This window comes from Pteronotus mesoamericanus, unplaced genomic scaffold (assembly GCF_021234165.1).
Source record: "Pteronotus mesoamericanus isolate MK-2021 breed Mesoamerican mustached bat unplaced genomic scaffold, CSHL_Meso_final contig_164, whole genome shotgun sequence".
Taxonomy (NCBI): Eukaryota; Metazoa; Chordata; class Mammalia; order Chiroptera; family Mormoopidae; genus Pteronotus; species Pteronotus mesoamericanus.
The window spans coordinates 4804570-4818183 of record NW_026555065.1 but is presented as its reverse complement, the minus strand read 5'-3'; the positions used below and the strand labels follow the sequence as shown (position 1 = coordinate 4818183).

The 13614-nt window shown below is 38.4% G+C and overlaps 1 protein-coding gene across 1 annotated transcript in view; it reads left to right on the top strand.

Moving 5' to 3' along the window:
• SNX1 (sorting nexin 1) overlaps positions 1-13614 on the top strand; it is a 36877-nt gene that overhangs the window by 5053 nt on the left and 18210 nt on the right. The window contains exon 2 of the mRNA XM_054565297.1: positions 10662-10770. Within this exon, the coding sequence (XP_054421272.1) occupies positions 10662-10770 (109 nt within the window). The remainder of the gene's footprint in view (positions 1-10661; positions 10771-13614) is intronic.

The window sequence follows — 13614 nt, the reverse complement described above, 5'->3', positions numbered from 1 at the left end:
CTGAAACCATACCCATTAAACAGTACCTCCCCTTTCCCTTCTCCCTTCAGCACCTGGTAGCCACCATTTTACCCTGTATATGAATTCGACTACATTAGATAACCTCATGTAAGTGGAATCATGCAGTATTTATTTTTTTGTAACTGGTTTATTTCACTTAGCATAATGTCCTCAAGATTCATCCATGTTGTAGCATGCATCAGTTTCCTTCTTTTTTAAGGCTGAATAGTATTCCATCATATATGAATATATACCACATTTTGTTTATCCACTCATTTTCAGTGAACATGTGGGTTGCTTCTACCTCTTGGCTATTGTGAATAGTGCTACTGTGAACATGGATGTGCAGGTAGCTCCTCAAAACCCTGCTTTCCAATTCGTTTGGGTGTATGCCCAGAAGTGGGATTGCTAGGTCATATGGTAGGTCTATTTTAATTTTTTGAGGAACCTCCATGCCATTTCCCACAGCAGTTGCACCATTTTGTAATCCCATCTCAGCTCTTTTTAAAAACCAATATATTTCCTGTTTGTGTGTTTATAGGATAACTTCTTTATATCTGGACAGAATTTGGTAACTTTATTAAAAACCCTAAGGAGATTAATAGTTTGTTGGTTAATACTTTAATTCTCTGTTCTGCAAAATGATGGCTGTTCCCAAAGATACGTTTACAAGTAAGTCTCTTGATACTATCTCTTCTCTGTTCTTAACCAGCTGAAAGTTAATCTACATAATAGCATTTTTAAACAAAGGGTTATTGCTTAAGTTGTTTAGTTAATGGCGTAGTCACTTACAACTTATATTAGTAAATCATGGGTATGTGTCCCTCTGGTGTATAGTATTTTCTGTAGGCGTATTGTCTCAAACACTTATTTTTAGAGCTAATGTCATTAGAGGTGGTCAGATCTAGTCAAAAGATCGTAAGTTAAAATCCCACATTTTCCACACAGGTCTGATACAAACGTTCTTGAAAAAGTCAGCATCTGGTGTTATACACAAAGATTCATTTTAATCCTCAGCTCAAATCATAGACAAGTTTTACTCCTAAGAAGTTCAGGTTTTCCTGAAGTACATAGATCAGTTTTTCTCTTTTAATCCTCACCAGAAGACCTGCTTATTGATTTTAGAGAGGGGAAGGGAGGAAGAGAAACATCAATGTGAGAGAAAAACATCAATCAGTTGTCACCCTTACACCCCCGACCAGGGACTGAACCCACAACCTAGCATTTGCCCTGGCCAGGAATTGAATCCATGACCTTTTGCTTTACTGGGCAATGTTCCAACCAATTGAGACACACTAGCAAGGGCACGTTGATTTGATCATAGAATAGTACTAGCAGTTTACCTAGCTCTCAGAATAATGGAGGAAAAGCTAATAAACATAGTTACAAACCACTTTTGGAGGAAGCAGGCTGAGAAAACTTTTTAAAAAACACTAATGAGAACCCAATGTAAAAATTATTTAAAATTTAAGTTTGGAGCGTATGAGATACTCAGATTTCTGGTGTCTGTAGGGAGTTGCTGCTCCCTTGCCTGATCTTTGTGATTTCTTTGGTTGGGAGGGGAGAAAGGAAAAAGAGTACTTTTAATTTCTCTCCCTTCTGAGAAGGTCCTCAGAGCTTCTCAGTGCTGTTGAGTAACTTGGCTTAAATAAAACATGAGTAGTAGATACTTAGAGCAAGTAGCCATGAAGTATTTCATCCCCCGGAAAAGCCTGTTGCTCAACTTTTTGTCTTATCCTTTGCTTAGTCAAATGGACAGCTGGGGCTTCTTCCTGCTTTGAGAGCAGATTTGAACTTGATTTGCTTTTTCAGATTAAAAGTTAATGTACCCATTAGTGCTCTGATCCTTCTGCAGTTTTCTGGGCCCTATTAAGTTATAGTAGTTTGAGGCCCCAAAAGTTCAGTAGGAAAATTGCATCAGAGAATTCAGTAGCATGTGAGTAGCTAAATTTTGGTACATTGTGATGTGTATGCCCTTCTACTTTGAGGTCTCTGATGGGCTTGCCCATGGTTTCCCCTACCTTGTTCAAGGGTGAGCTTCGAGGTCATTTTCCTCACCCTTCTAGCTCCCCCTTTACTATTTTCATTAGTTCCTCTACCTCAGAGATTCTCTTTTTTTTTTTTTTGTCATGGACCCATTAGCAGTCCAGTGAAGCCTGTGGATCTCTTCTCAGAATAATGTCTTTAAATGTATACTACATAAGATTACAAAGGAAGCCAATTACACTAAAATGCAGTTATCAAAATGTTAAAACAATTTTATATGAGTAACGTGAGCTTTTTTGAGGCTTTAAATAAGACGACCATAGGGATAGGTCTAATTACTCCCGTAATGTTAAAGTAGAAATTAGCATAAATGATATTTTGAGGTTTATAACGACTATAATATCATATAAAATGTCTGATTTCTATTAATATCTCAGGTACTGCTATTACTACTGTGGCTTACTACCTATATTTTTTAGACAAAGGGGAAGGGAGAAAGAAAGAGAAACATCATGTGGTTGCCTCTCGCGCGCCCCCTAATGGGGACCTGGCCTGCAACCCAGGCATGTGCCTTGACTGGGAACTGAGCCATACCAGCCAGGGCAGCTTACTGCCTATTTTTGTAACTGAAGAAAATGCTGAATTTCAGTTACAGGTTAGTGAAAATGAAGTTATAGTTTTATTCCCAAGTTTATAGACCCCTCCAGAATTCTGTGGCTCATGGATCTCAGGATAAGGAACCCTTCTTTAACTCCTTAAGGTATAAGGAGGGGTAATGTTGTGAAGTCATTTGGGTTAGTCAAATACTTAACCAAGCTTGTAGAGTAAGATGTGGCTATGCCCAAATCCAGTAGACAGTGAGTGTCACAAGCACAGAAGCTTTTAGTGCAGTGCATGTGTGCCATTCCTGAAGCATGGTGTGGGAGAGGAGTTACTGCTTATAATAGGCAAAATAATTGTCCCCTTCCAGACAGAAATACCCTTGTCCTAAATCTGGAACCTTTGTGTTAGTTCAAAAGCAAAGAGGGATAAAGGTTGCTAATCAGCTGCCCTTAAGGGAGGGAAATTACCTTGGATTGCCTGGGTCCATTGTAATCACAAGGATTCTTTAGAAATGAAAGAGCCAGAGCCCTTGTGTGCTCTGGTTGGTTGGAGCTTCATCCTGTGAACCAGAGGGTCTCGGATTCAATTCCCAGTCAGGGCACATACCTAGGGTGCAGGTTTGGTCCTGGTCAGAGTGAATATGAGAGGCAGTGAGTCAATGTTTGTCTCCCTCTCTCTCTCTCTCTACCGCCTTTTCCCTCTCTCTAGAATCAATGGCCATGTCCTTGGGTGAGGATACAAAATAAAAATTTTTTAAAAATGGAGGACTCAGAGAATGACTACAGAAGATGATTGACTACCTTTGGTGCGGGAGGGGAGCCACAGAGAAGCTACATTGTTGGCTTTGAAGACAGAGAAAGTGAGCACTGAACCGAGAAATATGAGCACCTCCTAGAAGCTAGAACCAACAAGGAAATGGAGTTTTCTGTAGAACCTCCGCAAAGGAACACAGCCCTGGTGACACCTTGATTTTAGCCCAGTGAAACCGATATTGACTTCCACAGAATTATAAGAAATAAGTTTACACTTTAAGATGTTAAATTTGTGATAATTAGTTGCAGCAGCAATAGAAACCTAATGCACTGTCCAACTTTGCTCATTTCTCTCTAGAAGTAAAGGTGGCAAAAGTAGCAGCATTTCATGCCAAAGTCTTCCAGGGTAATTTTTAAAAGACATTCTGACTGTCCTGTTATCACCTTGGCACAGCTTCTGGGGTTTACTTTTTCCTAATTGTCCTTACCTTGTTACATCAGTATAATCACACGATTTCATAGCTCTGTCTTACCTTACTAAATTATACTAATTTTCTATCAGAAAACGAGTACTCTAGTTCTCCTGAAGCAGTGTTACCTTAGCTTTTAATTTGGGGGTGACCTATATATGCAGTTGAGTTTTGTTGGGTGTTGGGGGTTTTTTTTAATTATTTATTTATTTTTAGAGAAGGGGAGGGAGGGAGGAAGAGGAGAGAAACATCAATATGTGAAACATGGACCAGTAGCCTCTTGCACGCCCCCAGCTGGGGACCTGGCCCGTAGGCCAATGCTCAATCCATTGAGCCACACCAGCCAGGGCTACAGTTGAGTTTTAATAGTACTACCCTTTTGAGGTCCCTTGAACATAATACAAGGGTTCTATGTGGAGCAAAGAGCAGTCAAGCAACAGGAAGAAGAGTCACAACTAGTTAACCTAAAAGGAAGTTACCCAGAATCACAGGACTTTTCATTACTGAATGGCCTTGTCAGCTCTGAGGGACAGCAGTCCAGGTCTGTCCTTCCCTGAGCTAAGGAAATTGCGTTAGTAACTTAGTCCTCATGCTTTGAGGCTGGTAATTGGGAAAGGATACTTGTTTGCTCTTAACACAAGTGCTTTCTTGCTGGCCAGTCTTTCTAGTGCCTTTCTGAGAATAAGGATTGGGCTGTCTGTGTGTTATAATTATAAACAGAAGCACTTGAACTTTCAAACATCTTATCAGCAGAACCACCTGCTAGAATTAACAGTCAAGGAGAGTCAGCAAGAGTTGGATATCCTAGCCTAGGATCCTATCACTAACTGAAAGAATGCATCCTTTATTTTTAAAACAAGGTGGGGAGGGCAGAGGGAAGCAGACAGGGCTGGGCTTTGGCTTTGTTAAGTGCATTACACACATACTATTTTCCTTAAAATATAATTTTTTATGTTGCTTGATATTTAGCCCCTTTCAAATACATGTATAGTTTTGTGACTTACTGACTTGTAAGAGGTTTTTAAAATATGGATTATAAAGTAAGGTTTATAAGAATTTATGTAAACTGAACAGTTGCTTGGAAGCAACACCTCAGATGCTCCAGAGAAAAAGTTTTGCAGCGTCTTTTATACACTTGCAGTTAAGGAAGGAGTGTAAGGAAGATTACATGAGTGTGGGAGAAAGTAGAGCAGGGATTGGACACAAAATTATATGCTCTCTTGAGGGCGCTTATGCTTATTTGAAAAGCGTGTTAACCTAGATGCACTAGAAAAATGGATAGGGCTTGCTTAAGGCAAAGATAAAATGATAAACCTTTTGCTAAAAAAGTTAAATGCCTGAGGCATGACTACTCACCATTACCTGCCCAGGTAAGAATTTATGATCAGATAGCCCTGTGAGGTTACTTTTCATAGAATCCCTTTTTCATCCACATAAGCCACTATTATAGACTCTGGAATCTTATGGAAGACTAGTTTTCTACTAACAGTCCTAGGTGAACGTAGGATACCACCAATAGGGGTCCATTTCTTCTTATCCAAGAACATAGTTCTACTCAGCTTTTGAATCTGATTTTACATAAAGCTTGAGAGTATTATGCTTCAAAGCCAACTGTTTGCTTGGTACTCTTCACCCCATAAAAAAGACATAACAGACCCAAAATGGAGCCATTTGCCCCCATGACAGCAAACCAAGACTTAATTCCAGATTCCACCTCTCCCAGAAATACGAACTTTATTTTTTTTATTAATTTTATTTTTCAATTACAGTTTAGATTCAATATTATTTTGTATTAGTTTTGGATGTACATCATAGTGGTTAGACAGTCCTAAACTTTACAAAGTGTTCCCCTCAGTATTTCAAGTACCCACCACCATACAAAAGTTATTACAATATTACTGATTATATTCCCTATGCTGCACTTTACATCCTCGTGACTATTTTGTAACTACCAGTTTTACTTACAACTTTACAATAATCCTTTCACCTTTTTCCCCAGTTCCCCAACCTCTTTCCCCTCTGGTAACCATCAGTCTGTTCTCTTTGAGTCTGTTTCAATTTTGTTTGTTTTTGTTGTTTAGATTCCACAAATAAGTGAAATCATATGGTATTTGTCTTTGTCTGACTGACTTCTTTCACTTAGCATAATACCCTCTAAGTCCATGCTGCTGCAAATGGTAAGCTTTCATTCCTTTTTTATGGCCAAGCAATATTCCATAGTATATATATGTACCACAACTTTTTTATCCACTTATCTACTGATGGCTACTTGGGTTGCTTCCATATCTTGGCTATTGTAAATACTGCTGGAATGAACATAGGGGTGTATATATTCTTTCAAATTAGTGTTTTGGGTTTCTTCAGATATATATACAGAAGTAGAATCACTGAGTCATAAGGCAATTTTTTTAGGAAAGTACATACTGTTTTTCACAGTGGCTGCACCAGTGTGCATTCCCACCAATAGTTCCCAAGGGCTCCCTCAGAAATGTGACCTTTGAACAGTCAATCAATGTGAAATTTCCTGGTTAGCACTAGTGAGGTGATCTGCCTGATAAAACCTCTGTCAGGTTCCCTTCCCTCAAAAAGCTGATGACCTGGCCTGAAACAATACTTTTCTTTTGCTAATGATTCCTTGCCCTACCCTCCTGCCATTAAAACCTTCCATTTTGCACAACTCCTCTGAGCGCCTCTATTTTCTAGATGGGATGTTTCTTCCCAGTTCATAAACATTCAGTGAAGTCAACTAGATCTTTAAATTTACTGGGTGGGATTTTGTTTTTTAGCAATCCTAAAGAAATTGTCCCATGCCAATCCAAATCAACCAACTGAAAATAAATTTGGTAAGATTGTGGACAAAAAAGGGTGCTGTAATAAATCATAAATTTCTAACTGGGTAGGTAATGGTTGGCAGTCATGTCCCCAGCCTTTAACTTCTTTTGTGAAAGATTTTTAAGCAAGCCCTATTCTGTTCTTGTGCATCTGGGGTAGCTCACCCTTGAATACCCCTCAGAGTCTTGACCACCCTGGGGAGAGCGCATAATCATAACCAATCTGTAATCTAGTCCCCACCTTGCTTTCTCCCGCCTGCATTAATCTTCCTTCCCTTCCCTCCTTAATTCCAAATTCGTATAAGGACACTGCAAACTGTTATGCTCAGGAGCATTTGAGATCTTACTTCCCCACATATGTCATCGGTTTAGGCTCAAATAAACTTACAAAAATTCTCTACAGGTTTGGATGTTTCTTATGTTGACAATGTCAAAGTAAAACAAATGTGAACGGAGATAAAGTTTGGGAGGAGTGCTATACAATATGCCAGAGGGAGGGTTAACATACTTTTATAAGAAAAGTGTACACCTAACTAATAAAAGTTAACTTTGCATAGAAAAATGGGCAAAGGACATCAAGACAAGTCACAGGAGTGTTTTATTTATTTTCATTTATTTGTTTTTTAGCAATCATTTACTTTCATTGTTTTTAAATTATATTTTATTGACTATGCTATTGCAGTTGTCCTGGTTTTTTCCCCCTTTGCCCCCCTCCACCCAGCACCCCCCACTCCCTCAGGCTGTCCCCCCACCGTTGTTCATGTCCATGGGTCATGCGTGTAAGTTCTTTGGCTCCTCCATTTCCTATACTGTACTTTACATCCCCATGGCTATTTTGTAACTACCTATTTGTACTTCTTAATCCCCTCATTTTGTCACCCATTCCCCTGCAGCCTCCTCCCCATCTGGCAGCCATCAAAATGCTCTCTATATCCATGATTCTCTCTGTTCTTCTTGTTTGCTTAGTTTGTTTTATGTTCATTTGTTGATATGTATTTTTTGCCATTTTATTGTTCATAGTTTTGATCTTTTTCTTAAACAAGTCCCTTTAACATTTCATATAATAATGGTTTGGTGATGATGAACTCTTATTTTCTCTTGTCTGGGAAGCTCTTTATGTGCCCTCTGATTCTAAATAGTATCTTTGCTGAGTAGAGCAGTCTTGGCTGTAGGCCCCTGCTTTTCATGACTTCGAATATTCCTGCCACTCCCTTCTAGTCTGCAAAGTCTCTTTTGAGAAATCAGCTGATACAGCCAGTAAATATGTGGAAACCTGGCAAATATTTCTTAAAAGAGAGAATGCTTAATGTTGGCAAATATTGCTTAAAAGAGAGAATGCTTAATGGATGGCCAGCAAATGTGTGGAAACCTGGCAAATTGTTTCTTAAAAGAAAAAAATGAGAATGCTTAATGTTGCTGTGGGTGCAGTACTTTTATACATTGCTGGGGGAAGAGAGGGGGATGTAAGCTGGTGGTGGTTTTTCTGAAAGGCAGCTTAGCAAAGCCTTTGAAATTTTTATGTCCAATAATTCTACTTAAGAGCCCATCCCAAGTAAATAATCAGATGTGGAGATTTATATATATATATAAATATATATGAATATAAATAAATATAAATATATATGAATGGACATCACATCATTATTTGTAATGATAAAAGAAACCTGGAAACTGTCTAAATGTCCATAGATCATTAGGAAAATGACTATGTTGTGGTATACTCCGTACAATAGAGAGCTAAGTCACTTAAGAGTAGGGATTTTTGTAGAACTCTTACTGACATGAAAAAAAAATGCTCAGATGGGGTGAAAACAAAGTTTTATATACACAGAAGATTAGTACATAGAAAAGAATTAATAGAGGAAAGATTAGAGTAGTAAGTATAGTAATCAATCTAACATCTTCAGCTTTCTTAGAACTCAGCGCTGAGCAGTTTTTGGGATGGAGTCCCAAAGGATATCTAAGAAGCAGTTTTCTGTTCTCACAGGCAGCATCCAATTCTAGTCAAGCAGCTATGGTTTGGGCTTAATGATGGTCTTGTGGAGGGAGAAAGACAGGTAATTGTGCTCCAGTGGTGCTGCATTTCCATCCCTCTGGGTCTGTGTGTTCCGATCAGTACAGAGATAGACAGACTGCTATTCTAGCATTGCTCTAGAAAATGTTCTTTGCCTTTAAACTTCCAAGTTTAGATGGTAAATCAGAAATAGAAAGCTGGCCTTATTCATCGCCATATCACAGCAGTGAGTTCCTCTAGTTGCTTTTTAAAAGAGCTAAGCTCTAATCTGTGCTTTTCCTGTTGCTTCATTTTCTCTGGTGAGCTAATAGTAAATTACACTTGCATACACACATCCTTGATTTATCTTGGGTTTTAATCTCCTAGATTTCCATCTATAGATGACTGGTATCAGTGGAAATTGAATTTAAAAGATACCAGGTGGCTTTTTATGAGATCCCTATACTGTACAACAGCACAGGAATATTTATAATAAGGAAGTATATATGTAGGAAGGTGGTTGGCAAGATGTGAGGCAAAAGGGAAATATGGGTTTTGTTTGGCCCTATTATTTGTTGTTTGTGTCTCTGCTTTTTAAGATTGTAGAAGCAGCTAGACACCTCTCTAACCATTGGTGAAACATTTAAGCATGTACAACTAAGTGCTCATTAAATTGTATTAACATAGGAAAATTTCAGTGGAAGCATTGTTTGCTAATATAAAACTAAGTACTGGTAACAGCTTCTTTCCATAAAGGTGGTCCCAGAATTGGGATGGAGCTGTTTGCATGGCACATCACAGTACTCACTAGATCTGTTATTTCACTTTCTTCTGTTGGGTCAGAAAAGGCCTGTTTCTGAGGAACAAAATCCCTCAGATTTGTTAGGGAAATGTTTCATAACAGATTCCGTAAGTCTAGTCTTTAACTGATTTGGCCTTGGGGTCTGACTTCAAAACCCTGCAACACCACACCATGGCTTTTGAAGCCAGATTCCCAGCCTTCTGTTCATGTCCTGCACAATCCAGCTTTGTTCATTCTGGTGACTGGTCTGGGTCTCTCCCTTCCCTTGTTTGTGGCTGATCCCAGAGCTTTAGATAAAAGCCATGGGCTGATTGTATTTTCACTATGTGCCCAATAGGCTGAGCATGACTACTTTTTATTCTGCTAGTCCGAGGTGGGTACAGTTGAAAATTGTGTCTGTGCAAGTTAAAGGATGAAAAGATAAATTATGTTTACAAATAGCATTAGATGTAAAGTATCAAACCTTCTTTTGCCCCTCAGAAGGTTCAGTAATATCCACACAACTGGGCTTCAGTGAACAGTTTAGCCAAGGCCACAAAGGGAGCCAGGATCACAGTTTAAATTCTGGGCTCCATTGTCATGTTCTGGTCACTAGAATGTGCCCCATCAGCATTTGAGAGAATAAAGGTCATCAATTGAGAAGGAGAAATGCGTTTGGACAGGTTCTTTTGAAAATTATCTCTGTGTACACATACCCGCATCCATATCATGTGCTTTGGGATAGGGCATTTCGGCAAGGTCATGGTGTTAGAAATTAACTCTAAAACATCCGAGTTTATTTTAGTTCTGTGATTACTTGGACAGCATTTACATCACCAATGCTGATTTGCTGCTTATTGAACTGGCTGACTAATGCTCCTGTCTCCTCCTAAACACCTGTAGGAGCGACTGAGGGATGCATTAAATGTCACTTTCATAGAATTGTACACTTGAAACCTATACAATCTTATTAACCATTTTCACCCCAACAAATTTAATTTTAAAAAAAGAAAGGAAAAAAAAAGGACCAATGATCCAAAGACTTGAAGGCACAGTAAGAATTTAAGTTTTATGCAATTGTCAAAAGATGCCATGAGGAGGTTCTAATCAGGGGAAACCAATAATGTCATCAAGAGGCATTTGCCTTCAGTTAAGATTCAAAATAAATATTTTACTCAAAAAAAGTCACTTTCTAGGTTTGTTTTTAATGGTACTGTCTTATTCACAGTATCTCTTTGTTTTTAGAGTAAGCCCCAGTCTCCAAAGAGAATTACTTCCTTTCCCATCAACAGTGGCTCCAAAGAAAATGGGATCCATGAGGAACAGGACCAAGAGCCACAGGATCTCTTTGCAGGCAAGTATGGATGCAACACTTATACTAGGAATCTTCTAAATTACTGAATTAAAGTAACCACCCCCCCACTCCCCCCTAAAAATACATGTCTGTGGAGGTGGGTGGGGCAGGGGGAAGTGGGAGCGGTAAAATGGAGACGACTGTATTTGAACAATAAAAAAATAAATTTAAAAAAATACATGTCTACATATTAGAAGCATAACTACAGGATTGTGGAGGATTCCAAACATAATATGTAGTCCCTGCCTTTAAGGTTATTGCAGGTTTAGGAAGTAAGGCATAAATGTAGTTACTTAAGAACATGAGTTAGACAAACTGTTAAACAGTAATGTAAATGGGGCCAGAACAGTGATAGAAATGCTAAGTCATGGAAGCTTAGAGGGGCCTCAGATCAGACTAAAGCAGTATCTTTAGACTTATATGACCAAGACTCATAGTAAGAAATACATTCTGTGTCATCATCCAAAATATATCCATACTTGTATAAAACTGAGCCAAGTTTTATTAAATGACTTGACATTACTACTTTCAGTACAGTCTGAAATTTGTTATTGTTTCTCAATCCGTTGATCTGATTTCACAATTCATTAAATGAGCTATAACCTGCAGTTTGTAAAACACTAATATAGAACGGGCTTTCTTTTTTTCTTTCTTTTTCATTTTTTTTTTTTAAATTACTGATTTTTAGAGAGGAAAGAGAAAGAGAAACATCAATTTATTGGTCCACTTATACTTTCATTGGTTGATTCTTTTACGTGCCCTGACTGGGGATCAAATCTGTAACCCTGGCATATTAAGACAACGCTCTAACCGACTGAGGTACCCGGCCAGGGTTAGGGGTTTCTTAATCTTGATATTACTAACATTTTAGGTCCCATAATTATTTGTTGAGAGGAATTGCCCTGTTTTCAACGGGGTAATTTTCCCCTCCCTCCCCTAAGATATTTGGCAATAGTAAGAGACATTTTTGGTCGTCACACCTGAGAGTGCTACCAGTATCTGGTGGGTAGAGACCATGAATGCTGCTGAACACCCTGTAGTACACAGGGCAGACCCTCACAACAAAGAATTATCCAGCCGAAATGTTTGTAGTGCCCACATTGAGAAATTCTGATCTGGAGTGACCTTAGAAGATTCTCAAAGAAGGAGAATTTATGTAGGAAGAATGAAGAAAGAGTGCAAATGGTTGGGAGGAAGTCCAAGGTGCGTTTGAGGGACAGTCGATAAACATGGTGGGCCAACACAGGGGTTTCTTAGAGAAGCCATGGAAGATAGAGCTGAAAGTGTAGTTTAGGATTTCATTTATTTATTTTTTTAGGTTTAACGGTCTCCAAATATTTTTTATTTTTATTTGTTTTTTTTTTTTAATTTTTAATTAAATTTATGTGAGTGACATTGGTTCTTAATTATATAGGTTTCAGGTGTTCAGTTCTGTAATACATTATCTGTATATTGTATTGTGTGTTCACCACCCCAGCCAAGTCAAGTCTTCCAGTTTAGGAAGATTTTAGATGTCAGTAATAATTAGGTTAAATTTTCATCCTAGTGCCAATGAAGAGCCATTGGCAATTTTGAATTAGGAAAGTGATATGAGCAATGTAATGTTTTAGGAAGACTGATTTAGTGGATTATCATATAAAATAGATTGCAGTGGGAAAAGACTAGCAACTTCAGGAGGCATTCACAAATGAGTTCGAGAATGAAATGACAAAGCGAAAATAAGGTGATGGAAGTAGGAGGGAAAAGGTGAAGACTTTTCAAAAGATAAATCAGCAAATTCTTGTGTTAGATATAATGGATGTCCAAAAATCAGGATTGAAGACAGAGTTAAAGGTTTCAAGTCCAAGGATTGAGAAGAAAATGGTACTACATTTTTGAGAACTACATTCTAAAGAAACTGGCTTTGAGAGGAAAATGTGTTTGGGTTTTAGATGTTTTAGATTTAAAACATGGAAGTGCCCAGGAGGCGATTTGGAGGACCATGGTACTCTACCTGGGGTGAGAGGGAAGAACTGGAAGTAAGGGAATCTTTGTAGAGGTTGAAATGCCATGGGAATGGGATCCTTAAAGAGGCGAAGGGTGAGGAAAGGGAGAGATGAGAGGAGGGAGGTAGGATTTTGGGAAGACTCATATTGGAATTCAGCTAGGAAATTTAAAAGACATGAAAGGGAAGAAGTTAGGAGGAGATCTATAAAGATTTAGAATATTTTCCAATTCCTTTCATCTCTGAAACTTAAAGTGCACACTAATCATTCTGAGTGATTTTTGTTGTTGTTAAATTTTCTGGAGGAGAAATGCAAAATAATGAATTATCTTTATTATGGCAGGTTGGAAAGAAGATTTCTGTACCTTTGGGACCTTAACATTTATATGATCTTTCCTTATAAAAAGAACTGAAATCTTAGTGTAACTGAGTTACCTCCATGGTTGTATTTTATGGACATGAACATGTAAAAGATCTTTATTAGGGACTTTTTCTTTTTTTTTAAATCCTCACCTGAGGCTTTGTTTATTGATTTTTAGAGAGAAAGGAAGGAGACAGGAAGAGAGAAATATCGATGTGAGAGAGAAACATTGAGTGGTTACCTCCTATATGCACCCAGACTAGGGAATCGAACTCACAGCCTAGGCATGTGCCCTGACTGGGGATCAGACCCACAACCTTTTGGTGTACGGGACAGCACTCCAACCATCTGAGCCACCCAGCTAGGGCTATTAGGGACATATTTATTACTAATGAGGATTCTGATTTACAGTATTTCCCTACTACTTTTATAAGCAGCCAATATCTGCCTCACTGCTAAGAAAGGCTCATAAAATATCTACAGAAAGGAATGCTTGCAG